This window comes from Spodoptera frugiperda, chromosome 11 (genome assembly GCF_023101765.2).
Source record: "Spodoptera frugiperda isolate SF20-4 chromosome 11, AGI-APGP_CSIRO_Sfru_2.0, whole genome shotgun sequence".
Classification (NCBI taxonomy): domain Eukaryota; kingdom Metazoa; phylum Arthropoda; class Insecta; order Lepidoptera; family Noctuidae; genus Spodoptera; species Spodoptera frugiperda.
In genome coordinates this window covers 2,490,183-2,516,742 of record NC_064222.1, presented here as the reverse complement: position 1 = coordinate 2,516,742, position 26,560 = coordinate 2,490,183, and the positions used below count along the sequence as shown (strand labels likewise).

The 26,560-nt window shown below is 35.3% G+C and overlaps 1 protein-coding gene across 17 annotated transcripts in view; it reads right to left on the bottom strand.

Moving 5' to 3' along the window:
- The window catches only part of LOC118274590 (uncharacterized), a 362,728-nt gene that overhangs the window by 30,659 nt on the left and 305,509 nt on the right, over positions 1-26,560 (bottom strand). For 12 of the 17 annotated variants that reach the window (XM_035592186.2, XM_035592188.2, XM_035592187.2 and 9 more), the window contains 7 exons: positions 24,763-24,912; positions 23,902-24,043; positions 21,388-21,585; positions 12,172-12,279; positions 11,583-11,723; positions 8,674-8,826; positions 705-835 (listed from right to left, as the gene is read on the bottom strand). In XM_035592186.2, the coding sequence (XP_035448079.2) occupies positions 705-835; positions 8,674-8,826; positions 11,583-11,723; positions 12,172-12,279; positions 21,388-21,585; positions 23,902-24,043; positions 24,763-24,912 (1,023 nt within the window). Of the gene's footprint in view, positions 1-704; positions 836-8,673; positions 8,827-11,582; positions 11,724-12,171; positions 12,280-21,387; positions 21,586-23,901; positions 24,044-24,762; positions 24,913-25,886; positions 25,938-26,560 lie in introns of all 17 variants that reach the window. The other 5 variants (XM_035592192.2, XM_050697032.1, XM_050697033.1 and 2 more) reach the window with 2 other exon arrangements.

Below are 26,560 nucleotides of genomic sequence, written 5' to 3'. Positions count from 1 at the left end.
GGTGAAACAGGCGCTTAATGTAAAATATTGTGTATAGAAAGTTCTGTAGGTATTTCTATTTTTTAATACATTCTCATGAGAAGACTACAATATAGTATATTTCATCAACGTTTAGTTTCTAAGTATTTTCTGCTGCAGTTTAACCCTCCATTCACGTTGCATAGAAGAGAAAGCTTCAAACATTTATTAGTAAAACCTAAGATTTGTCTTAAGCTGTGATATCAAGCTGAATCAGGAACATTGTATTCACAGTGTGCCCTCTGTGTATTTATAATAACATTTTAAGAGAAGCTAATAAAGCTGGGTACACATGGGATATATATTTAAAAAATGTAGCTTTGAAACACGACAACACAATTTTAATACACAACGGACGATTTATTTAATAGGTGTTTAAGTTGAAAGATTTGCAATCGTTTCAAAAAAATATTAGATCGATTAAGAGCTTTGAGATTACAACTATTAAACATATTTTACACTGTAGTCTGAGTAATAAATCTTTTTAAATAATTATCTTATTTTATGCTTTAAAGAACGTTTAATACACACTTGCTTCTCGCTCTCTAAAATAATTTTATAATTGCATAACAAATTTCACTTCACACTGAATTATTACACAAATAATTATTACTTTGTCAGCCCCTCCCATCTGTACCCAGCTTTAATCATCAGAAAGTTTCGTAAACCATGCAATAAGTACTTACTCGGCGTTGGTCTCTGGCGTCGGAAGGTCCCCGATGGTGGTGAGAGTGAGGGTCGACCAGTAAAGGGAGCCCAGGTACTTCCTCGTCAGGGTAGCGTAGTCGCCAGGTCGGTGGGGATACACCCAGTCACCCTGTTGGAGGACATTGTGTGTTATATAAGGTAAGTGTGTTACATAAGATAATTTATAAAAAAAATCGTCATCTTACATTCACACCTTTTTCGAGTGAGATTTTATTTTGCATGAATATTTTTATCAGAAATGGAAGTTATACACCCTTTTTTAAATGGTCGATTTAATGACAATATTTTTGAAGTTGGCGTAATTTAAATACGCATACTTGTATATCTATAATTTTAATTTATACCTAAGTTGTAAATAGTTTAGTCTTAGTTTTTAATATTATTTAGTCCATATGTACATATTGTAAGTATTTAAGTTCATATGTTAAAATTGGCTAAATCTACATTTGAGAATGAAAAAAAAAACGCATTAATATCTTACTAAGATTTTACCTACCAAATTCAAAAGTCTAAACTTATAACTATGACTTATCATAGTCCCATCTCATTTGAAATGTACTCGCTAATTTTCAACAACAGCGCCATTTCTACCATCAAGTCACTCATAGTCTAAGACAGTTATACATAAAACACTAGCAGCGAGAATTCTTAGTAAAACTTCACCCTCTGTAGTAAAACCTCGGCGAGTGTCTATGAGACATCGAGACATCATATTTATATTCATGAACTGTCATAAAGCCGTGTTTCTTACAGAATACTGTAAGTACTCTTATATAGGTATAATATTTATTATATTACGGCATTACTCTTAAGGCTTTCAGGTAATATTTTTAGTCCTGAAAGTAGGGTATTATCCTGGTGATCATGCCAGCCGGGTTTATATGTAGCCATGTAGCATAGATTATATTTGATGTCATATTTAATAAAACACTTGGTGAAGTGACTTATCGAAAAAATATTTTTATAGCGTACTAGTTACGGTACGCGACTCGCCCCAGCTTCGCATGAGTGCAATGGTGATGTATTATGCATGTATTATACATATAAACCTTCTTCTTAAATCACTATATCTATTAAAAAACCGCATCAAAATCCGTTGCGTAGTTTTGAAGATTTAAGCTTACAAAGGGACATAGAGACCGAGAAAGCCACTTTGTTTTATGCTAAGTAGTGATGCCACTTTCATTCTTTAATTAAATGTACGTAGAAGACCTATTTCCAAATACTTGCCAGATCTATTACCAACCAGATTTCAAAAATAAATTGAAATACGGTTCACTTGAATGAAATCCTAGAACTGCACAAACGCCCTCTCTACTAACAAGGCAGTCTGCTTTGAACAAAATTTACAAAAACAAACTTAATCAGTATGGACCTCAAAGAAAACCGGAGTCTTTAGTGACCCCATTTCTTCAACTTGGGGGTCTTGCAAATAGTCTTATAGAGATCGCAGTGGTACTTATAGTGCTATAAACTTTCTTTTCTAGCGGACTGTACCCTTCTATATTAATTTGTTGGACTTTAAACTCAATTGTTTAGGAGTGAAGGTTTATTTTGTAACTCGCTTTGTTTCGTTTGCTGGTTCGAAGGTTTGTTTTGAACTCGCTTTCAATCTCATTTAAGTTCGTAGTGAGGAGCTCACATAAGAGTGATGTAATAAATAGAAAGAGTGCTGTTTGTTGTTATTTTTTTTTAATATCTTGTTGTTGTTTTAACTGTGGTGGTTTTAACAGGGATGTAAATATTTAATGGGATATTTCACATCACATGTATTTTGTCTCAAATAACATTTGTACTGTGAGTTGTGTAGCGTGTCTCGTTGGTCAAGTGGTCGCAAGTGCGACTGCCGGGCAAGGGGTCTCGGATTCGATTCCTGAGTCGGGCAAAGTATAATTTTTTTTGATATTGCGAAAAATTAAAAAAAGAAGTAGTATCTCGAATTGTGCCCAGTTTAAGGCAATAGGCACCCTCAATGGAACTTATAATACAAATGGTGTAAAGTGGGTGTAGGCTACATTCTCTGCCTACCCCTTCGGGGATAAAAGGCCAAAGGCGTGACGTAACTTGTCTAGCGTACATTAGTAAATCATCTCTTTAACTCATGTCATATCATAGAATAGTGCACAATTTTCATAATACGTATACTAAGGCCATATAAAGCCGTGTGTCCAGCCAGCATGTTAACTAATTCCCTTAGCCAGCAAAGGAGGCTGGCACCAAAGAGTATATTAATTAAATTCACTTGTAGTTTGGAACGTTCAGTGACGGTTAGGATGATAAAGTTTTGTAGTTTTATAGAGAAATTAGAAGTAATTGTATTTTTTTTTTGTATAGTGGTATTGTAGTAAAATAGGAGTATTTTTTCTCTACTTAATGCGTATGTGCCTACTTAGATTGTATTAGGAGTCATATTGCAAAAAAATGAGAGTGATTTCTGCTTATTCACATACATAAATACTGTTTTGGAAATAGAATTGTTATTTTGAAAATAAAATTTATTCAGAAAATGTTTTCACAACAATTGTAATTAACGTAAAAAACATTCGTAAATAATTAATAACAATAGGTACATTCTTAATTCAAAATTCCAAAACAACTTTATGGCTGTACAATAAAAAAAGTAAAAACTGCTTCAGAGAAAACCATTATCAAAAAGAAATTACATTTGAAAACATTGTCTATGAACAAGAACATGTATTCTTTTTAAATTTGAAAGATGAAAGAGCAGCGTTTAATTTTTAAAGGAAATTGTGTCGTAATAAAACGGTATATAGTTTTCTTTCGGTTGACGACCTCCGGTTGTTGTTACATTTTAGTTGGTACATTGTTTGTCTTACTTTGAAATTGGAACATGGTTACGTAAACTTATGGCTTTTTAAAGTTTATTACGTTCAAAGTATACAGTTGGTACATTTTTTTAAATACATTGAATGAACGAAAAAAATTGTAGGTCAATAAACTGAACAACTTTTGTTTCAACAATTTATCGAATAAATGCTTTTTTCTTTTTTTCAATTTGGGAAATTCATAAAAATTTTCTAAGATTCATGCAATTTCTACACTAAGGGGAAATTTTTTCACGGTCTAGTTTTGATTAATATTGGAACTAATGAATTAAACAGAAAATCTCAATAGAAGTTACTGAGTTAAACAGAAAATCTTAATAGAAGTTACGTTAATTATGAGAATATTATTTGTAATATATTTTTCCTCATCAAGCAACAATTCTTGTTTTCTTATGCTTTTAAGAACTTCAAGGATAATTTTTTGCGTATTTTGCTTCGATAGCAAAACGAAAATGCTGTAAGCGCGCTGTCAGCGCGTAGACCGCGCGCTTAAATCCTTTCTATGTTGACGTAATAAAATATATTAATATAGATTCTTGATTTAGGTCTAAATAGATCATGATTTAAATGTTCAAAACTGACAAGTCGTGCCGTTAAAGTGTGGTGAGTCCTTAAATCTCACTACTCTTTCTAACACTTTCCTCAAAGAAAACCTGACAAACGAAACATTATACCGAATGCTATGTACCACGAAGGAGTTCACTCACTAAATGGTAGCAGACAGTTTCTCATTAGGTGCTATATTGTATAGAACAGACACACGTAAAGAATGCCACTTACACTTTATTTGTGCGCTGCAAACCAGAACAACTGCATTTACTTTCTAAAATTTTGTAGAATTTTCTCGAAGAATTTCGTTTCTCTGCATTCTATGTTACATTTGGTTTGTTTTGCAAAACATATACTACTAAAACTAATTGTCTTATGGTTGAGCAAAAGTACTTACTTATTTATTTATATTTTTCAGCATTTATAATGAATTTTAGTAGTAGTGCTGAATCTGGGATTGTACCTGGTATAAGTCATTAGCTCCTCTTCCCATTATACGGGATTGTGGCGTAAGTGCTGTGTGAAAAGTGGGTGAAACAATGCATGTAATGTATACTTATAGATACTCCTTCGGCGGTGTGTATATAACCCGGTTCACGAGCAGACGGATCACCTGATGGTAAACAACCGCCGTCGCTCACGGACACCCAAAACACCAGAGGTGTTAGAAGTGCGTTGCACGCATTTTGTGGGCCAGAAATGTATAATTTGTTGGAGAATCGGTGATTGGGAAAGGGTGCAGGATCCTCCTCTAATTTAATTTTCTGAAACCTATTAAAACGATCCCTTACCAACAAGTTAGGTATCTAGTCCACAATTTTTCCTCTTTCCTCTAAAATAAATTGATTAGATAAATCTCGTTGATGAATTTACACTCTCGGGTGTAACGTTGACGGGCGGCAATTTTCATTGAGATAGCCTAACCACGGGTTCACATCCGGCCATCCGGCCTGTCTGGACCTCTTTGAGTCTCTGTGACCCTCGTCAAGGGAATTGAACATCCTATATGTGATATTGAAGTGAGAACATTGAGGGCAACGACGCGATAGTATATGAATAAATAGCTTGTTGGTGACTTATGAGATCCTGGTAGATTTTTTTCTATTTAGATGTCACTGTCTGTCCTTTCCGGGTTTTTGAGGTGTAATGTCGGAAGGGATCAAGGAGAAGGGAAGGTAAGGGTCTTGTATTCGATCCTCGAGCAAAGTATTATTAAGATTTTTATATTGACAGTATAAGAACGGAGTCTGGAAGTATGATAAGCGAGTTAAACATAACGCAAGCGTTATTTCACGACGTTGTCGCGCCAGTTTTCTGTGAATTGGTCAAGTCGACCCATTCGCACAGACATATGGCTCTCATGTACTTATTATTTACCACTAATTTTAAAAGAAGTTACAGCTTATTGTCCACGTAACCGCACGTCACTCGCATGCGTTCTTAACTACTAATACTTTCTTGAATAATGCAAGACGATTGGGAGACGAATGCTTGCATCGTGCTCTGCAATCCAAACTCAGTGTCTGTCTCTGTCCACGATGCGTCTTTTGACGATTGCGTGTATTTCGCAAATTGCATGATGAATGAATGACGAGTGCCGAATGACGAGTGACGAATGCGTCAAAAGACGTTTGAAGCGACATCATGACGTTTGACGCGACGTCGCGTCGTCGCAACTGTCCAACCGTCATGCATTCGTAAATTGACGAAAGCGTCCGTATGCCGTGCAGTTACGCGAACACTCACCCGTACATATGGTTCGTCTAAGTAATCCCACGAGTGAACTTAACGCTCCTAAGAAGCATAAGTACCAATTTCTGTGCTAATAACGTCCACTAATTGCTAGTTCAACGTATCAAAACAACCCGTATAACAATGCAATAAGGTGGATTTTTGTTCAGCTATAACCTGATAAGAAGGTATTAAGACAATCCTTATTACGAAGCAATACGGTTTAGTTTTGTTCAGCTGTGATATTGGTAGTTAGAACTTTATTGTTCCCGGTTGTCCGACAATAGGGTTTTCCTATAAAGTGTTGAATGGCTGGTGTTGTCACCGAGTGAGTATTAAAGTGTTAATTGCTTAGAAGTGGTTGTTAAGGGTTTTAAAATAGGACTGATATGGAAGTACAATTAGTTACCTTAGATAATTAACCTATTATCACACCGATTTTCCTCGAAGGTAACAGCTGGTTTATACAGTTAGTCCACTGATTTTTAACTAGTGTTTTGTAATCCCTGTGTAATGGTAAGCTGGTTAATGTGTAATGGTTGAATTAGCCTTGTGTATTACACTAGGCCAATTTAGGAGCCAGCGCTTGCTTCTAAACAATTTTGAAATACTGTGAAATTCCTTGTTACTTCATAAGGTCGTGATGGCCCGGAGATTTAAGATGCCCGATTCTCATACAAGAGCATGCTATACGGGTTCGCGATTGCAATGGCAACTTATGATGATGTTATGTGTGTAAAATTCCCAAATACATCGTCCAATCTAGATAGATAGATTTTCATAGATACACTCTAGGCCAATTTAGATGCCTGTGCTTGCTTACTTAAACATTTTTGGAAATTGTGGGAGATTCCTTGTAACATCATAATGTCGTAGTGGCACGGAGGCTTCTCATACACGGGCATGCGGGTTCGCGATTGCAATGGCGATTTATGATGATGTGATGTGTGTAAAATTCCCAAATACTTCGTCCAATCCAGGAGACAAACCTGAGATCCACTACTTGATAGATATACTTGGCCAAAAATGCAGTCAAGTAAATAAGGTACAATGAAAATAGAAACCTCCGTATCTCTTTTTAAGGTATATTTATCCTTAACCTTTCTTAGAAAGACTACATATTACCTATATGATATATATACAATACATACATATATTATCTTCAATATCTAATCTGCCAAAGAAAATGATGCTCTTGATGGAATCACGTTATTGGCCGCTACATTACGAATTCAGATTACATGTCCAAACCTTCGGATTACTTTTACTGAGAATTGGACCCTTGACATTCATATAAATATTGAACTAATCTTCCTTTCTTAAAAATGTACCTCTAAAAGTCAAATAAAAAGTTATACATTACTTTCTTGATATATAAAGTCGAAGAGTTTGTTTGTTTATTTGAACGCGTTAATCTTCGGAACTACTGGTTTGATTTCAAAAAATATTTTTGTGTTGGATAAAGCATTTATTGAGGAAAACGCACATTATGCAAAATTCGCGGGGTCTGTCATGGTCTTGTACATACATACATAATACAATAGACAAGACATACTTTAAGCATTATGTTCCTTCAATTATAGGGATAAATATAAACCTTTATTATTATTATTGCACTTACTTATGGAGATGATGCCCTTAGTACGAGTTTGCTTTACGTTTAAAATAATCAAAACAAGAGCGAGTTCGGCACTCTGATTGGTTGGTTTATTCGTAATAGTCCAATCGTGAATTGTCATATGCCGCAGTCGTTGTGCTTAATATCTTACGATTTAAGTCTTCAATTCTATAATCACAAACGCGTCTTTCATTCATCCTTGGCTATCCAACACAGATACACAGCAAAATAGACCTTATCGAAGATTTGATCTTTCCTTTCAATTTAAGGGGCGGCACAGACATTCACGTAAGATGCAAATAGATTGTAATCTTGAACGGGATGACCCTACATACGTCCCAAGTCCCACCGAAACTAATCAGAAAATACCATGCGTTGAAGAAATTGTAAAGCGTGTCCATGATTGAAAAATAACTGCTTTTGTCGCCATTTTTTTTGTATATACAAATTGGATTTTTGGATCTAAAGTATTTTTAATCTAGACTGGCATTTTTAAAGGAGTGCTGATGTTTAATAAAACCGTCTTTCGTTTTTATTATTAAAAAATCTGTCATGGGTAGAGGGCACTTGTGTCGTTTTACGTCGATCGTGTTAAGAACGGGGTTAAAAATACATATGTACCTACTGTTCTTCTTAACGGTCTTTGAACCTATGATGACATGACATGTTTATGTGGTTACTACTTCGTTACTATGGTATATAAGTCAAAAATATTTATTCTTTATATTTTTATAAACTTTGTCTCACACTAGGAGTTTCGTCGTTGTGTCGTGGTTTACAGACATACGACATTTACATACACCCAGAACCGAAACAACAATTTATTAATCACACAAAGAGTTGCTCCATGAAGAAATCGCACCCGATATACGCTGTACGACAGCCGGCTGGCCAGCTATCCGTGCCAACCGTTCAGTCCAGGTATTTGGTGACTCCTCTTATTTTATTCACTTTGCCTTATCTTCTAGATAACTCTAACATAGGAGACTACCGCCAACACTTAGATCTATTAATTATAATGTACATAGAGATTTTAGATAGATTAACTCCCTCTCCTGCTGATTACTAACATCTAAAGGTTGTCTTTAAGAATTAGCATTCTGCCATAAGACCGCCAATTATACACATTTTGTTTTTCATAATTGTTCTTTTTGTTCTATGGTGTACAATAAAATGTAAAATAAATATAAAAATATCCCTTACCTGGAATCCCTCAGCCTCCGACAGCAAGAAGTAGAAGCAGCCGAACCAGTGCGCCAGGATGAGCAGTATGTGGATCAGGTTGATGACGCGCCAGAAGTTGGGGTACACCGTCCTCGACTCCACTATGTAGTAGAAGTCCACTGCTCTGTAAACCTGCAAGAAGAATTCATTTTAATGGGCAATAGAAGAAGATATAGAGTAGAAGAATGTGTATGTGAAAAGTATTCAAGTATTTCTTATATCCATAACTAGCTTTTGCCCGCGACATCGTCCGCGGAAAATAAAGAAATTACAATATTAACCGATTATTTCGAAATACGAACATACTAAACGTACACCGAAATAATCGACTTGAATTTCCGTTTTTTTTTTACAATTCAGAGAACAATTGGACGTACTTACGCAACACAGAACCAACCCACACAATGACAGTTTTGAGAAAAAGCAATTTTTGTCTAAATTTTGTATACATTAAAATTGTATGTAATTTTGGATAAAGTTTATATACAATATTGTACCAAATAGTTTATACTATGTATACAAAGCTAATATTGATAAAAATAATTAGTATTTTAAATAATAATCAAAGAAAACTTCGATGGTTCCTTATTGAAAAACTATGAAAAACTATCTGTGTGTGGGTTGGTTCTTTGTTAATTTATTATCATTGTATAAATTTATAATAAAAAATGAAAAACCCCATTTTTTTCAATGTATCCATTTATTATTTTAACATAAAACCATTTTAACCATTGAACCAACACACAAACAGATAGTTTTTCAATAAGGAACCATCGAAGTTTTCTTCGATTAGATATTATTTAAAATACTAATTATTTTCATCAATATTAGCTTTGTATACACAGAATAAGCTATTTGGTACAATATTGTAAATAAACTTAATCCAAAATTACATTCAATTTTACTGTATACAAAATTTTTCAGGATTGTTGGGTGACTATGGGATATGGATCTTGTTAGTTTATTGAATAATTGCGGTTAATTACCAAATTGTTGGTTGGTATCTTTGTCATAGAATTGTTTTGTTCTGTCAAAGTTGTCAGATCATTTTGATCTTTACAGGGTCGATAGAAGAGTTATTTTTGAAACTTTCTGTGTCCTTATCTTGATTTTGACAATGGTGTGGATTGGTTCCTTGTTGCATAAGTACGTCCAATTACATTTGAACACCAACAAAAACAATTTTTAGGATTGGATCATTAGTCCCAGAGATTACCCCCTACATACAAACTTACAAATTTTATCTCATTATAATATTAGTATAGATGAGGCAATCCATAAACTGTTTATTATGTCCACATAAATCATTTCTAGCACACTAGACGTATACCTAGGTAACTCAAGCTTCATCAGTACATCGTTCATAGAAAGCTTTTACCGGTAATATGAACCTTGTTGACATGTTTTTCTATTTCATCGACTGTCTATCAATAAGTAAATGTTGAATTAGAGATATTAGTATTTTGTAGGATAGTAGGATCACATACTAAACTAATTGTTTGGTTCGGGTCTTGAAACTTTGTTAATTAAGGCTGAAAAGATAGGCATTTATAGTAGAGTTGTTTTATCTATTATTCATAAGGCGATTTAGGCAAGTGCTTAAGGTGCTAGGTTGCAGAGGGGCGCCGTGAGACGCAAGTCCCCATCAGCTCCTATGGGCAGATGACAACAACGTGGCTCTCACGGCACGTATTAGTACAAAAAAGGGGAGAAAATGAAGAAGAAAGAAAAATTAATGGTTTACACATAAAGGCAAATATTCATGAGTAGTATTCTGCGACATACGCCGCGGTGACTGTCGCCCTGCTACTTCATCGCAGTTCCACTTCAAATATGTAGTTACATGAGTGAGCCGAAAAACATAATAATGAATTTAGTATGTATCACGAAAGTTACAATATAAACAAAGTAATGATTAAAAAGGTAATAACCAAACAAATTCTGTTAACAATTAAATCAATTTAAAGCAAAACATTCAAAATCCTTTTCATTGCAAATAATTTCAGTTTTTATATCATTCAGTTAACTCAAACGGTTTTCAGTGAAGACATTATTGTTACAGTAACGTTTTATTCAGGGAATCAACGTTTTATTAAGTGTAGCTTTAACTGTTTAGGAGGGCTTTTATTGTTTAGGAGATTGTTTGTTTAAGAGTGATGTAAATGATAAGGGTTGGGTAGTAATACGGTTCTGATTTACTAAAGTGATAGACAGAGTTTCACTTAACTAAAAATCTTGGTTTATACTCACGTACATTAATTGATAAGCTCTACTAGTTTCGAGTCACATAATCACAGTAGGCTGTGCTACGTCGCCACGCTGCTCATGATGAAGACTCACTCTGTGACTCGAAACTAGTAGAGCTTTTCTCTATTAATGTAGGTGAGTAAATCGTTATTTTTAGTTAATTTAGTATGTCTCACGATAGTTATGACAATAGGTGGATAAATATGCCAGACGACACTTTCAATCCATTGCAAAAGAAGGCTAACCCTTTGCTAAGTAATAAAACGTAATTTTATGTACCTCCTCTTTATTACTTCTGCCTACCAAAATGTCTATAATGGATGACAGACATTGATTGATAATGTTCGGATGTCAAAGTAATAATATTCATAGCTCTGGAGTCAAAGGAATTGTTAATCGACAGTCCCCATAGTGGTCAGTGGGCCATCAAAAACATCTTAAGCTTATGAACCGGAGCTGCGGACTACCTAGCGGGTTTACCGGGGATCCGGCTCGAAAGGCAGAAGTAGGAACGGGGTGGTTTTTAGTCAGTAAGAGTCTGACACTCCCTCTCACCTCGCCCAAAGCGGGAGAAGTCATTGGATGATTTTCCCCCCTTAAAAAAGCTTATGAATTAAAATCTGTAGTAAAATTGTACTTACCTTACAAAATCTAGGAAAGCGGATGATAGGGTTGGTACCAATGTGCAGCTGCAGTAAGTCTAGGGGTGCTAACGAAACGATGTCCAAAAGAAAATTCCGCGACTTTATATAATGTTTCGCTAGTTTCTTCGAGTCGTAAACCTGTGGAAGTAATATAGAGATGTTAATTTTCTGCTTTTCTTTCTGTACCCTTAGTGCGAGTTTGCTTTACGTTTCAAGTGGTCGCGTTCGGCGCTCTGATTATTTGGTTTATTCGAGCCGGCACCCTCATTTCGATTACTTTAAACGTAAAGCAAACTCGTACTAAGGATACTGTTCGTTGCTATAACTAGACCGTTTACTTTTTTAATGCGTTCATCATTTTGACGTCTTAAAGTATCTAACTCTTGTAAGATACTTTTCGGCTGCGGATCATTATATCTATTAGACAATTTCCTATTTTTTTGAATATGTTGCCTCACACTAAGACTTTCTCTTATGTTGTGGGTGCGTTTACAAATATACAAGTTCACATACAGTTTAGTGTATCGTAGTACACTTTAATACGTCAAAACGCAAAAAAAATGGTTTTCAAATGCTTAATGCTTACCATCAGTCCCTGCTCCAGGTAACCAGTTCGGAACTGCACGACGAGGTCCAGAGCGAAGACCACGTCGCTGATGCCGTCACACGTCAGCCAGAAGTGATGGCACATTATCTGAGGACAAAGAAAACAATTAGCAATCTCGTGTCTCGTGAGGACTGATCAGTACCCTGAGTATGAGTTTGCTTTGCGTTTAAAGTAATCGACATGAGAGCGCGTTCGGGGCTCTGATTGGTTAGTTTATTCGAGCCGGCCAATCAGAGCGCTGAACGCAATCTCGTTTCGATGTCGTTGAACGTAAAGCAAACTCATGCTAAGGGTACTGTTCCTTGGTTAGAGACTAAGACGTCGGTTTATGATGACGTGACGTGCCGTCTCACGGCGACGTTGCCGTACTGTGCACTAGAACGATGCGGCAACGTAGCGTGGCACGTTACCGCACCGTTGATGATATCGTGACGTAGAGATGTGGACACATCCTAAGTATGTACAACGTGGCAATGCTGCTAGCCTTCTGGGTAGATTTCCCTATTGACGTCGCGTCGGTACGGACGAATTATTTGGTGCTTTGTAAGTAGGGAATGATTTACTTAATTTTTCTTGTTAGGTTTTAAATTTTATAGTTATGATGAAAATATTAGCAATCCAACAAACTAAGAACTCATTTGAATACGTAGGTAGTTTAACAAGGTTTTTGGTGAAATTATGATTATTATTCATACACGCCAAAATAGATAAAGTTTCGAGATTTTCCATAAACATAAAGATTTGACCTTGAACTTCCGAAATCTTTTACGATTGATATTAGAAAAACAACAAAAGAATGCGTAAAAAATATTTAGCATTTATGAACCTTTAAAATAGATAAACAAACACATTAAATTGACAATTATCTTTTTTAAAGTCATAATAAAATGTAAAAATACTTTTTCATTTACACGGCGAAGCAAATTATGATACTATAAAATTGTGAACAATAAGCTGAATAGAAAATTTTCTTTGATAAATCTATTTTGTACTCCTAATGTTGTTCTTATGTTCATTCCCGGAATGAGTTTATAGGTCGTTGGACTGGGATGTCGTAAAGCACACAATATACCTAATGCTTATTATTTGCTGAAATATGCTATACAGAAATCTAAAGACATGTCGTCCAGTTTATATCAACGCTGTTCTCTGTTAAAGTGCATTTCTAAAATCGAAAAATGTTGTTAATACTTAATTACTAATCATCTCACAAATCATTATGTGCTGAGCTAGTTGCCTGATTCGGAGTTGGAACTGGTTGATTTTTGGCAATAAGAGTTTGACACTCACTCTCGCTTTGCTCATGTCCGGAGAGGTCATTGGATAATCCCCCCACCCTTAAAAATAATAATGGGCTAGCGGTTTAGCAGCAGGCCCCGAGAATCGAACAACAATCATCATCCTTTTATTCTATTCTGTGGAGTCTATTTGTTGAAAATATCGACCAACAAATCAGTCGGTCACCGGTGACCACCACGGCGTTCAATGTGTTAAGTTAGAAAAAATGTAATCAAAGTCATGCTACATCAAACATTTCACGACTCAAAGCAAAATAATTTCAATGCATCATGCAATGCTTTGAAAGCAAAGCGTAGTGTCTACATTCAGTATTGTCTCCTAAAAGTTATTTCGTTTCGAGATCTGTGTGGCTTACTATTGTTTTATTCATACACTTTTGTTAGAAATAGACAATGGCGTCGGCAAGATACGAGCTCGAAATAAGCTGAGATTTAGTTCTAATATAACACTACACTTTTCTTTTTTCAAGGCATATTTAGAGTATTTTTTATGTGAGGTATCGCGTGATGGACGGACGGCAATGGATTGGTGCGCGAGATTTATCGCAGGATGATTAATGCGCGATAGGAGAGCCGGTCAATCCGTTCCAAAGCAAGGCTCTCAAAGTCAAAATCATTTATGTCAATAATTATACCTGTAATCGAAACGAGAATGCGTTCGGCGCACTGATTGGCCAGCTCAAATGAACCAACCAATCAGAGCACTTACGAACGTCAAATAAAATATTTAAAAGTAGTAGTAGTAGTAGAAGTAGTGTGTCGGTAAGTCCTGTGGTCCTGTCCTAAACTATACCAAACCTGTATGCTTTTTGTCAGTTATTTTTTTATACTGGCTTTTACCTCAAACTCAAAATCTTTATTTGCATGTTAAGGTTATTGGTTTATTACACAGGTCTTAATTTAAATATTTTGTGCAGCTTAATGGCCTTTTTCAGGCGTTGCTGAGGGCTAGCACTAGCTTACCGTAAATTACATTTACTTAACATAGTACTTCGTATAAACTCTAACTTATTAAAACCTTTGTGGTGACAGCAAAGCTGAATATTTTGTCACCAGCTTTACTCTTTTTGTGGGTGTGTAAGAACCGAATTTTTGTTACTGCCTCCATTTTCAATTCGAGAAGGTATTTCAAATTACATGAAATATTACGGAATGAGAATAATATCCTGTTAGCTAACTTCGTAACGACTTCAGGTAAGATGGGTACAAACGTAAAGTTTTGCAATTTTTCTCTTTTTCGCGTTCTTTAAGTTTTTATTAGGAACTAGCTTTTGCCCGCGACTTCGTTCGCGTGGAATAGTGACTTCCGGCAAATTTTTGGTTTTAACCACATAGTTCCCGATCTCGCGGGATCTCTTCAAAAATGAGATGTGGAAGATATTCCAGGGAACTCTTCAAAAATCAACATAATGAGCTCTGCGTTTGAATTTAATAGATGTATACTCACTTAGGGCATTGAAAAAATAGTTAAAAAACGGACTTAAACTAACTTAAAACTAAAGAAAGCTACGAATTACGAATTTATAACAATTAAAAAAGAAACTATATTACAACCTATCCTCTATGCTATAATAACCAAGCTTAAACTAAATAATTTAAAAGAAACGACTTAAATCTAAACTAATTAAAAAAAAATTAGACTTACAATTTTATTAAAAAAACTAACTACAGTAACTACTAATAATCGATATCAAACTAAACCTACGTTAAATAGTTTAACCAAAAAACCAGGAAAACCCAACAAATAAACTTATTAATTGACAAATACAACGAAACCAATTTAGAATATACGAAACAGCAGGACCACTACAGACAAATAATCATACGACTGATAATACACTTTTTCTACGATAGTACCGAAGCGCTCGGCCGATACCCAACCAAATGAATGTAACGAAACCATAGCGCGATCTATTTCGATCTATCGAGGATAAAGACAACTTGGATTATTTATTTATACTCCGTTCGGGCATTTTCTTTGTACTAAAAGTTTAATTATATTGATATAATTTTTTTCATACCTTTTTACTATTATATTTACTTTTTTCGATGAATTAAAACAATAACATGAACCGAAGTCGTGTAACGATCGACATAGAATTATCTATACTCCGTTAGAGCATTTTCTTTGTACTAAATGTTTTATTATATTGATATTATTTTTTTCATACCTTTTTACTATTTATTTACTTTTTTTCGATAAATTAAAACAATAACATGAACCGAAGTCGTGTAACGATCGACATAGAATTATTTATAAATAATTTATTTCTATTTTTATTTTTTGATTTTTGAAATAAAAATATATCTATGTCCTTTCTAAGGTTCTAAACTATATCTGTACCAAATTTCAACCAAATCCGTCAAATAGTTGCGGAGATTAATGGTATAAGCATAGAATGTTCGACGTGATTCTTTAATTTGACATAACTTTTTTATTTATGAACCGATTGACATGAAACAAACACTAAATGTAAATTTAAGCATCCCACAATATATTCGTGAAAACCGCATCCAACTCGGATCAGCCGTTTCTGAGATTAGCGCGCACAGACGAACAGACAAACAGACAAACAGACAAACAGACAAACAGACAAACAGACAAAAAAAAAGTTAATTACATTTTTGGGTTCGACATCGACATAACAATAACCCCTGCTATTTTTTTTATTTTTATTTTCAATGTACAGACAGCACTTTTCTACGATTTTATTATATGTATAGATTATATTGTTTTTGGGTGTAGTGGTCACAGGTGTTGTTTGCGAAAAGGAGGTTTTATAAGAGCTGACTAATTGTGTTATTAGGATTTTGTTACATTGAGATTAATTTAAAAGTTTCAAGACTGCACGGTTGGCGCGGTGGCTGGGCAACCGGCTGCCGCATAACGTGTAGCGGGTTCTATTCCCGCACGGAACAATTACTCTTTGTGTGATCCACAAATTATTGTTTCGTGTCTGGATGTCATGTGTATGTGAACTTGTATGTTTGTAAACACACCCACGACACAAGAGAAAATCTAAGGGCGGCTTGCGCAACATTTGGTCTAAACAGAATTTAGTTAAATGTGTTTATCTTGCTAAATATGTTTAACCTAAATACAATTAAAAATCTCTTGCTCATGTCCGTATGGATGGTAATTTAACTAATCATAGTTAGAGAGTCGGTAATGCAGTTTCATACGTTCCTTTTTACACTTTCGTGTGTTGTAGATTTGACTTAGAGCAAAATTGTTACATTTCTTAAAACAAAAATGCGTAATATGGACCGACGAACTTTCAACTGACACATCAAGTCAACCGAGCTGTCACACATTGTGTTATTGTGATTTGTGAATTGTTCTCGTGGTATTTTTTATTGATTAATAATTATTTTAGTTGAGTCATAATTACCATGGCAAACAAAAGTGTTTCTTCTAGGGCCCGGGGTCCAAATTTTACAAAAGAAGAACAGATATCACTGATTACAGCGATGGAACCATACACCCATATTATTGAGTGCAAAAAGACTGACCAAATAAAACAGAGTGAAAACCAAAAGGACTAGGTCAAAATAACTATTATTTATTGAATATCCATTAATAAAAGTACATTTCCTTACTTGTTGCTAGTTTTTATTTATTACTGTTTATTGAATATCCATATATATCGTAATGCCACTGTTTACACCCACTTTTCAACAATTTATGTTGTAAGTCCCTTGTAATAGGTGGTGAGCCTATTGCCACATACCGGGCACATGTCCAGACTCCGTGCTACTACTGAGAAATTTTCGAAAAACCGAAATAGCCCAGTAAAACTTTGCCCGACCCGGGAGTCGCACTTGCAACCACTCGGCTAACGAGGCAGTCCATATCCATTAATAAAAGTACATTTACATTTGTTGCTGGTATTTAAATGTGGGGCTGTTTGCTGTAACAAAAATATTGTACGAAACCATCTGAAGAATTTGTGGTCCGAATACATTCCAAATAAGTCTGCTCTCTCAAACAATTCCCTCGGTCTGTTAATATATTCTATAATCTTCTCATCGTCGTCAGAATACAATTCCCACAAATCCTTACAAACTTCCTACCGACCTCTTTACAATCTTTTATAAAATAATAGTAAAATGTCTATAACCTAAATATGATGACGCGCGATTGGTACTAAACGTATTTAGCGAAGTTAAATAGCCATCTTTGGGTATTTAACTTTGACAGTTCGTTAAACGTGATTAGTGCCTAATTTTTTGTTGTGCAAGACGCTAAATGTAATTAGCAGACTAAATGCCTTTACGTCACTGTTAAACTGTATTTAGCGACGATGCGCAAGCCGCCCTTAATGTGTTATTTTTATTTATTTTAGGCACATCAACAGAACGTATTTTTAATGTATTGTATTGTTATACGTTCCAAAAAAGTTTACTTGTTTTTTTGTTATAAGTTTCCAAACACCAACCAAGGACATTTTAATTAATTGTTGTCACTTTCAGTTGCTTCATTAATTAAATAAAACAGAACCGAATCTTTCAACTTGTTCTAACAATTAATTATTCTACTGCTAGCAATTCCCCAAACACTTTCCTTGTTTAGAATGACTATCTTGGCACGAACACGACGAAGTTAAAATTATCTTGTATGTATTTTGAGCTGATTTATTGTATCGAGCGATTATTACAGACATAGTGACCTATATTTGAATTAATTGAAGAAGGATATTTATTTATATTTAACGGACCACACTAGAATATTCTCCTGTATCGTGTGCATCGTGTGTCGTTTACAAACATACAATTTCACATGCACATGACACACTCAGACACGGAGCAACAATTTGTGGATCACACAAAGAGTTACTCCGTGCGGCCCAGTAGCACTTTGTCCGACCGGGAATCGAACCCGAAACCCCATGTCCGGCATTCGCACTTGCAACCACTCGACCAACGAGGCAGTCATCACTAGTCAAGTCACAAACTTCATTACATTAAAACAACCTGTGTACCAAAGGGAATGGTATCAAAAAAAAAAAGACAAAATGAGGTAAAACAAAATCGATGGTCTTTTTATGAGGGGCTCTCGGTCTCGTGGGGAAACTTGTCGCCAAGTGTGACCGCTGTTTATGAACACCCCAGGGGGCCGTTTAACCCTTTTCCAAGGGTAGATCATTTCCTCCAAGTACTTTAAGTAAATGTAAATAAATAAATAAAGTGGTGTTTCCTTTTTTTTTATTGATATTATACGGTTTTTTTTCTTCTCCATTCGAAGCTACACTTTGGAAGTAATAGTTTGGACTATGGAGTTTTTTGCTCGTTCTTCTCCATTCGAAGCTACACTTAAAATGTGGACAGGCGGCAACGTTGTAGACCTCTAGTGAAAAATATACAAGGGTGTGGTTTGTAACTTCCGCGGTCTATTTGAAATAAATAATTTTAACTTTGAATTTGTATTATTTGTAACATGGTTGAAATACTTTTCATAGACTCAGGCAAATTCAGTTACCAATCACAATTTTTATTTACCAATTCTAGACTTTAATAAACATTTAATATTTTTCGCTTCATACCTTCATTCCAGTTGGGCTCAATACACATTTTTATGACTTTTATAATATTACAGATAATAAATCAAACAGCCAAATTCATTTCAGAGATTTCATTAAAACAAAAGGTACAGTTATTAGCAGGTCAACCTACCCATTTTTGTCAAATTTCTTTATTAGACTTTCAGCTTTATTGCTTTGAAATAAGGTCGAAAATCACATGAAAATATGGATCAATTGGAGTAGGTTGACCTGGTGCCTATGATAATTTTTAAGAGAAAGGTGACAGGTTTAACTTAATAAAAAACTTGTGTTCATTCGGTGAGAACTTCATATAAATATACTTTCTATACAGCCAGAGGGCCGTTTGGACTTTTTAAGCAATATTTTTGTGTAATTTAATGAATCAGGCAACAATGTGTGGGATGAATTTTCCAGTAACATACTGAACATAAAAACAAATAACCTTTTTCCCAGTTCATTTTGTCGCACTGATAATCAAATTACCTAAAAATATTCAAAAAATTCTACCCGTTCATCAACCTAAAAAACAAAATGTCATTGTCATTCCAAATTCAGAATTAGAATAACGCTGTGCCACTTCGAATTTGGAATCTAAAATACAAATTTGAAAACAGAACAGTGACGCTTTGACAAAAGTAGACTGAACACAATAGATTCCTTCGTTGAGTGCATTTTTGCTCTCAATTTAAAAGTAAAATCGCCGTCGAATAGCAAATGGCGCGCAATAACAGCCTTCAGAGAGAACAAACTAAGGTTACAGTAATTTTGTTGCGAGATTTCGACCATGGGGTGGCCAGTCTGTCTAACTAACTAGAAGACGCAATTACTGGAAAAGCTTTTTTCGGTTTTTCGAAAATTTCTCAGTAGTAGCACGAAGTCTCGAATTGTGCCCAGTATATGGCAATAGGCTCACCCCCTATTACATGGGACTTATATCACAAATAGTGAAAAGTGGGTGTACATTGTATAGCGGCATTACGTGGTGTAATGTGCATCCCTTCCTACCCCTTCGGGGATAAAAGGTGTGATGTTGTTTCTTAAACAACATTTGAATTTAATTATAAATATGTATGTCAAAATTGATATTTGTTACATTGTAACTTTGAAAAAAAACTGCAATGCCTTTTGTCGATTTTCTACCGAACCATTATCAACTTTCAGAACAGTACCCTTAGTATGAGTTTGCTTTATGTTTAAAGTAATCGAAACAAGAACGCGTTGGCCGCTTTGATTGGTAAGATTGCGTTCTGCATTTTGATTGGTTGGTTTATTCGAGCCGGCCAATCGCGCTCTCATTTCGATTACTTTAAACGTAAAGAAAACTCGTACTAAGGCCACTGATCTCATATAAATAAACCAATACCTTCCTATAATTACCTTCAAATAATAAATAATACAAAACTACCCTTTACTTTGACACGAAATGAACATTTTTAACACCACAATTCCGACTACATCCGCAAGCAATTTTACGACTTAATCCATCGGCTTTGGGCTCAGATTCCTCTGTAATTGAAGTGTGTTTCTGAATAATGTATGAAAAGGTTGAGTTTGAGTTACATCGGATATGTTTTCATGGCACGATATACTATTGTTAAGAATACGATGTGTTTAATTATTTATTTATTTATTGGATATCGATAACATTGATTAGGTTAGTCGGAAAGGTCATGTTTATTAATATTTTTTTTTAATTTATTCATAAGTTGGGTTAGTGATGACTAGCATTTTTTGTGTTGTTTGTATAGTTCGTTTAATCGTGGTATTGGGGGTAAGTGAGGTAGTGAGAAAGAGGCATTGAATTCATTTTTCTGGTAGTAATGTATTGTTTGATATTAATAAGGCGTTTGCTATTGTAGCTGCTACTTGATATTAGTATAGAATCTGGAAGTTTAACTGTTTTGACGATACGCTTAATTAACAAAAAATAGAGAAAAGGTCTTCTAGTTTCGAGTCACAGAGGGACTCTTCATCATGAACAGCTTACTATAGGAGAGCTGGAGTATCTCCATTAATGGACGTGAGTAAAGCGTGAGTTTTTATTTCATTTAGTTTGTCTCACGATGGTTATTATAAAGATACGCACGTATAAATAAAATAAATCTCCCGATTGATCACCGTGGCCAGTCTGTCTAATTAGACTAGCGCTTACTATGTAAGAGATTTTATAGTGCACAAGCGTGTGTGCCAACGCAATTACATTTCCGATCAAGACAGTTGATATAAAGTAAATATCAATCGGTCAAGTGATTGTTTTAAACTTCAAGGCAGCAATATCGCTTAACATCAGGCGAAATGTTGTCCAAACGCCGCGCAGAGCGGTTACCGATAAAAGAACTTATAATACCAATTACCTGTAACTCAGGGAAGCTCTGTCTAACGATGAGGGTCCAGAGGTTGTACAGCACGAAGATGGTGATCAGCCACAGCCAGTAGAAGAAGAAGTTCTCGTCAGGGTTGACGACGGTGCGCGGGGCCCTGATCTTCCGTCTTCTCTGCCTGTTCGTAGATCTGTGGTCTCCTGTGGCTCCTTCTGATCCTGTGTCTTCTACCTATGGAGGGTAATTTGTGATTAGTGTTTTGTTTTTTGGATATTGGTGTGAGGCTTCTATCTCCCAAGTTTTATGCCTTGTTCGTACTACGTTTGTATTCTTAACAAGTAGCGATTATTTTGTTCTTTCTTTCGCTTCGATTTTGGGATAGAAACGAGAGAGTTAACGGCTACTATGTACTTCGGTAATGGACTAAAATACTAGCGTAATGCGAATAAGGCATTAGGGTAGAGTTAGAGAATAAAATCGATTATTAAGTACTGGCAATAGATTCATGTACACTCATTCTGGACACTATTTGGTTTACTAAAATTCTTCATAGGTTTCTACCTATAACCTACAACTTCCTACCTAAAATCAGCCCTTTTACTACCATAATATGTAATCTATGTGACTTAGATCAAGGTCAAATCAAAGACAAATAAAAGTCCTGAGGAATTCGTATTTCCCAGTGTCTTCACGTAGTGTTGGAATTCAATACCGCCTGAGGACACAACAAAATGAATTTTCTTAGGAAAACTGATACCTGCCTGGTGGGTTTAAGTTCTGAAGCACGTTATCTAGATTGCTGGCCGGAGTCAGGCAATAGATTTGATCGATTCTATTGCAAAGGGTCTCCGAAAAGTCAAGGAGTTTTATTTCTTTCAATAATAATAAAACAGTATGGAGATCACTCATATGATTAAAATGTAACTACAAGTAGAACTCATCCACAGAAGCATAATACAACTAAATGTTTCATGGAAAACCGAAAATAATTTTCAAACAAAATTAGAATCAAGTATTAAATTCTGTATGAACAGCTCTATGTTAAGTGTAACTGTTCGTGAGTCAATCAATTAATTAAGCTAATTGCTCATACATAGATTTGTATGGAGTAGAATTTGCAAGGAACGACAAACATAATTACTCTTTATGTTAAATCATGTAAAATATAATGTAATATAAATAAAAGCCAAAGAAGCTATGAAGGTAAAATATTATAATGATATGGTGTATAAAAAAGTACGCGAAAAATTTCCCGAATAAATTATGCCCCGGACATGTAATACCCATAACATAGCCCATCAATCAATTTAAATGTAATAAATATGTTCAAGTTAATCGCATTTGTGGCTCCCATAACATTATACAGGGTGAGGTTGGTATCGGTTACCCGATACATGAGATCCTGTAAAGGAATTTGTTTATAAAGTGAGTCTCTCTAAATTTTTCTCTTCTTGCTTTGGGAGTAGGTGAAGTTGGATTTGTGTTTTTCTGTTGTTAGTAGTTGGTGAGATTTGATTTGGTTTTGTATGACACTTTAGTATGTAATTATTAAGTTATTATGTTTATATTTGCTACGCTCATAGTCTGATGAAAATTTACTTTCATTTACTAGCTGTTGCCAGAGGCTTCGCCCAAATTCCCGTGAGATAAAAAGTATCCTATCACCTAAATCAGCTTATACCCTGCCTGTATACTAATTTTCATCAAAATCCGTTCAGTAGTTTTAGCATCTTTGACGGACAAACATCCAAACACGCAAACTTTATAATATTAGTCTAAATTACCACTAAATATTCACTGCAGATCCAAAATAATACTTATGTTATTTTTGCATACTTGCATTAGTTTTTATAACAAAGAGTAGCAGTAGTAGTAGTAGAGTAGTAGTTCACTAATAAGGTGACCAAAACACCAAATACATTTTAAAATTGCGAAGCACTACATTATTTCATAATAACTTCCACCAACTTTCCTTTAACTTCAATTTCAATTTCCATAAAAGCATCCTAATTGGAGCTGTCACATCGGTTTTCGTAGTTCAAAAAGTTTGGGGTCACGCGTGCTATGTACCAAATAGGTTTGTAGTAACTTGAGCCGCCTCTATCGTGGAGTAACCTTAATCTGAAGTGAGGCTTCTAAATTCAATATTGTGCCGTCTAAATGCATGATCGGTAGATTTTGTTTCATGCCAGGAATAAAACGGTTGGTTCTAACTAACCACTCTATTTTTGAAATATTCTTATATGGTGTTTGAGTTGGATTTTAGTTTATTAGTAATCAATCGTGTCAGGTTATTATTCAAATTTTTTGTAGGTTCATCAATATCTTTTTTTTATAAAATAGAAAAAATTAAGAATATTCCAAGCCGATTTTAATTATTTTTACGGATACGATCAAAGATATTGGTGAACTAGATAAACCAAAAGTTTTTACTGTTTGGGTTTGTGTGTATTGTACAAAAAAAAGAGATATGAGTGACCAGTTTGAGGTTTGAATAATTGGGTATAGGCATGTATAATACAAATAAAAAATAATAATTACACTCACAGTTTCTTGAGTCAACGGTGTCTGTCTAGTGGAAAATCTCTTTAAGAAAGAGTCTTCTCTCTTCAACGGCGGTTTCTTCTGTATCGCTGAACTGAGCTGCACAGTCGTTCGCAACTTCATCCATCTTTGGTTCGATTTTGTTCTGCGGTCATAAAAATACGTCAGTACCAGGAAAATCAGCCAAAGCATTCAAAAAGGGAGTTTAGTAAGCAAAAGTAGCCATGCTTTCAGATAGTTCAAGTATATTAGACAGACAAGAAGTAATAGATTACTTTACTCAGTTTGTTAAGCACAGATTCTGGAAGGTTCTGTTCATAATTCTCTTGGAAACTTACTGACATTGGAATATACTAGTATTGTTATAGTTATGTGCGGCGATGCACTAGAATCTCGTGAACAGAAAGATCTCAAACACGTGCAAACAAAGAACTCTATTTTGACATGCGGCATGGCAACTCACACTAGAGAAACAAAAAGACCAACTCGAATATACGACAGTTTGTAGAGTGAGACATCAGTGATCGATACTATCTTTACTAATACTAATAACTAGGCATCTAAAGTTAAGGAGTTCGAAACTATTCTTCTATTGAAACATTAAAAAATGCAATTAAACAATGAAATAACATTGAACACGTTTCATTGTCTCAAGTGACAGCAGGAAAGTAGAATCATTTGGTGAACTAGTAAGACACAATATTCACAAGAAAAACACACATAATTCAGTGATTAAAGTACCATTCCCGAAGTTCCTATACACTGACGAAGGTAGCACATTAGTGGGAAATCATAAACAAACAATGAAATATAATAACAATCGACAACGATGCGGCTTTACCGGTGGTCCGATAGTATTCGAACCTCTTTATTTTCCTGAGTGCCTGGTAGTATGCCATGACAGCTTGGACGTGTCTCCATTTATGGCCGCGTTTGTCTGTGTCTGACTCCGCCCTCTCAGTGTCCTGCATGGACTTGCGAGAGCTTGACGAACTCGATGCAATGATCGGTCGCCTATAAAGGGATGTATCGTGTTACACGGAGACAGTGGTGTGTGTGTGCGATGTCGGTGGAAGCCTGCGTGTCACTGTGTTGCGCGCTTTGGTGAGCTCCGAACCCTCCGTGATGATTTACCGTAAACTACTAGATAGAACTAAAGCTAATCTATGATACTACATAATCATTCGAGACTAAAAAAATCTAATCTAAAGAAGCAACAGCAAAGATTAAAAGAAGAATCAAAAGGAACGAGGTAAGAGGTAGTTCGTCACCACCAAAGCGGACAACACAGGTCGCAGCACACGATACATTGTCAACGAGACTTCACAAAGTTATCACATGCATAATGCCTACGGTCTCGTCAACGGACAGAACAATGTAATCAGTGTTTATACAATATTTTAGCATTACGTGTCGTCTACACGCCCAGCTGTGCAAGGTCGTGAACTAACTTCAACAGTTATACTATTGCATTATGCACAAATATTATCGTGTAGGCGTAGGGCACCAATTACGTATCAGTCGTTCGTATAGTCGACGATTTATTGTGGCTTTCAAGTGACGTGCGAAATGGCTTTCATTTGATCATTAGTGTGAGCTAAGTGCGCGTTGGTATTTTGGGTTACATTACATCTATATTCAAGTTTCCACATTAGATCTAAGACTATGTTCAAAGTGCCATTACGTTGTGATGTTAATATTCTAACAGATTGGTTAAGACATTTATTACAAACTAATGTCAATATCCAGGGCGTTTAGGTTTTTAGCCGACATCCCAAAAAGGAGAAGATTCTCAATTCAGGGTATGTTTTTTATCTTTAATTTTTTCTGCACCGCAATTTATTTAATAGCCATTGCAAACGTCATTTGATAGACATCACAGTTCATCTATCGGGCATACGTAATCAGCATTATTATTGGATCGTGCTTGCTAGGGTCGCAGCTAAGCGTATCCAAAGCGTAATGTGCCATTATGTCGGGCCACTTACATATCGTCAGGCCTCGCATTTGGAGTGAATGGAGATAACTTGCTCAACAGCCTGAACAGGTTGGGAAAATTGCTTATAATCAAATTCTATTACATTTTATTACAGTTCCTATGACACGGAATTGGGTAGTTTAATCTTAATTTAATTGTAAATGATTTTGGTGGCGATTAGTTTAACGGTTGTGAATTAATTCTTGGTTAGAGAAATGTTGGTTATGATAGAGTCGTATTGGTATCGTTTAGCTTTTCATGAATGTAGGTTGTTGTTGAAATCAGCGATGAAATGGATGTCTGAAAAAATGAAGTGTTTCTACGTCTATTATCCTTTGTACGAGTAAATGGATTCAAATTCGGTATGCGACATCTTATAATTTTTGGCTTTGAATTGGGACTTGTCTAAAATTAGGACAGTTATTAGACAGATTCTTTTCCTAGATTGCTTTTGGTAAAAGCACTTTACTCTAATCCTGTAGGAGTACAAATAGTGTATCATTATTGGGTTGTAATCATCGTATCATCTCGCCTTTCATTCCCGAAGAGGTAGGCAGAGGTGCACATTACGGCACGTAGTGTTACTATACAATATACTTTTCACCATTTATGTTATAAGTCCCATGTAATAGGGGGTGAACCTATTGCCATATACTGAAATATATACAACCAACCTTACACATT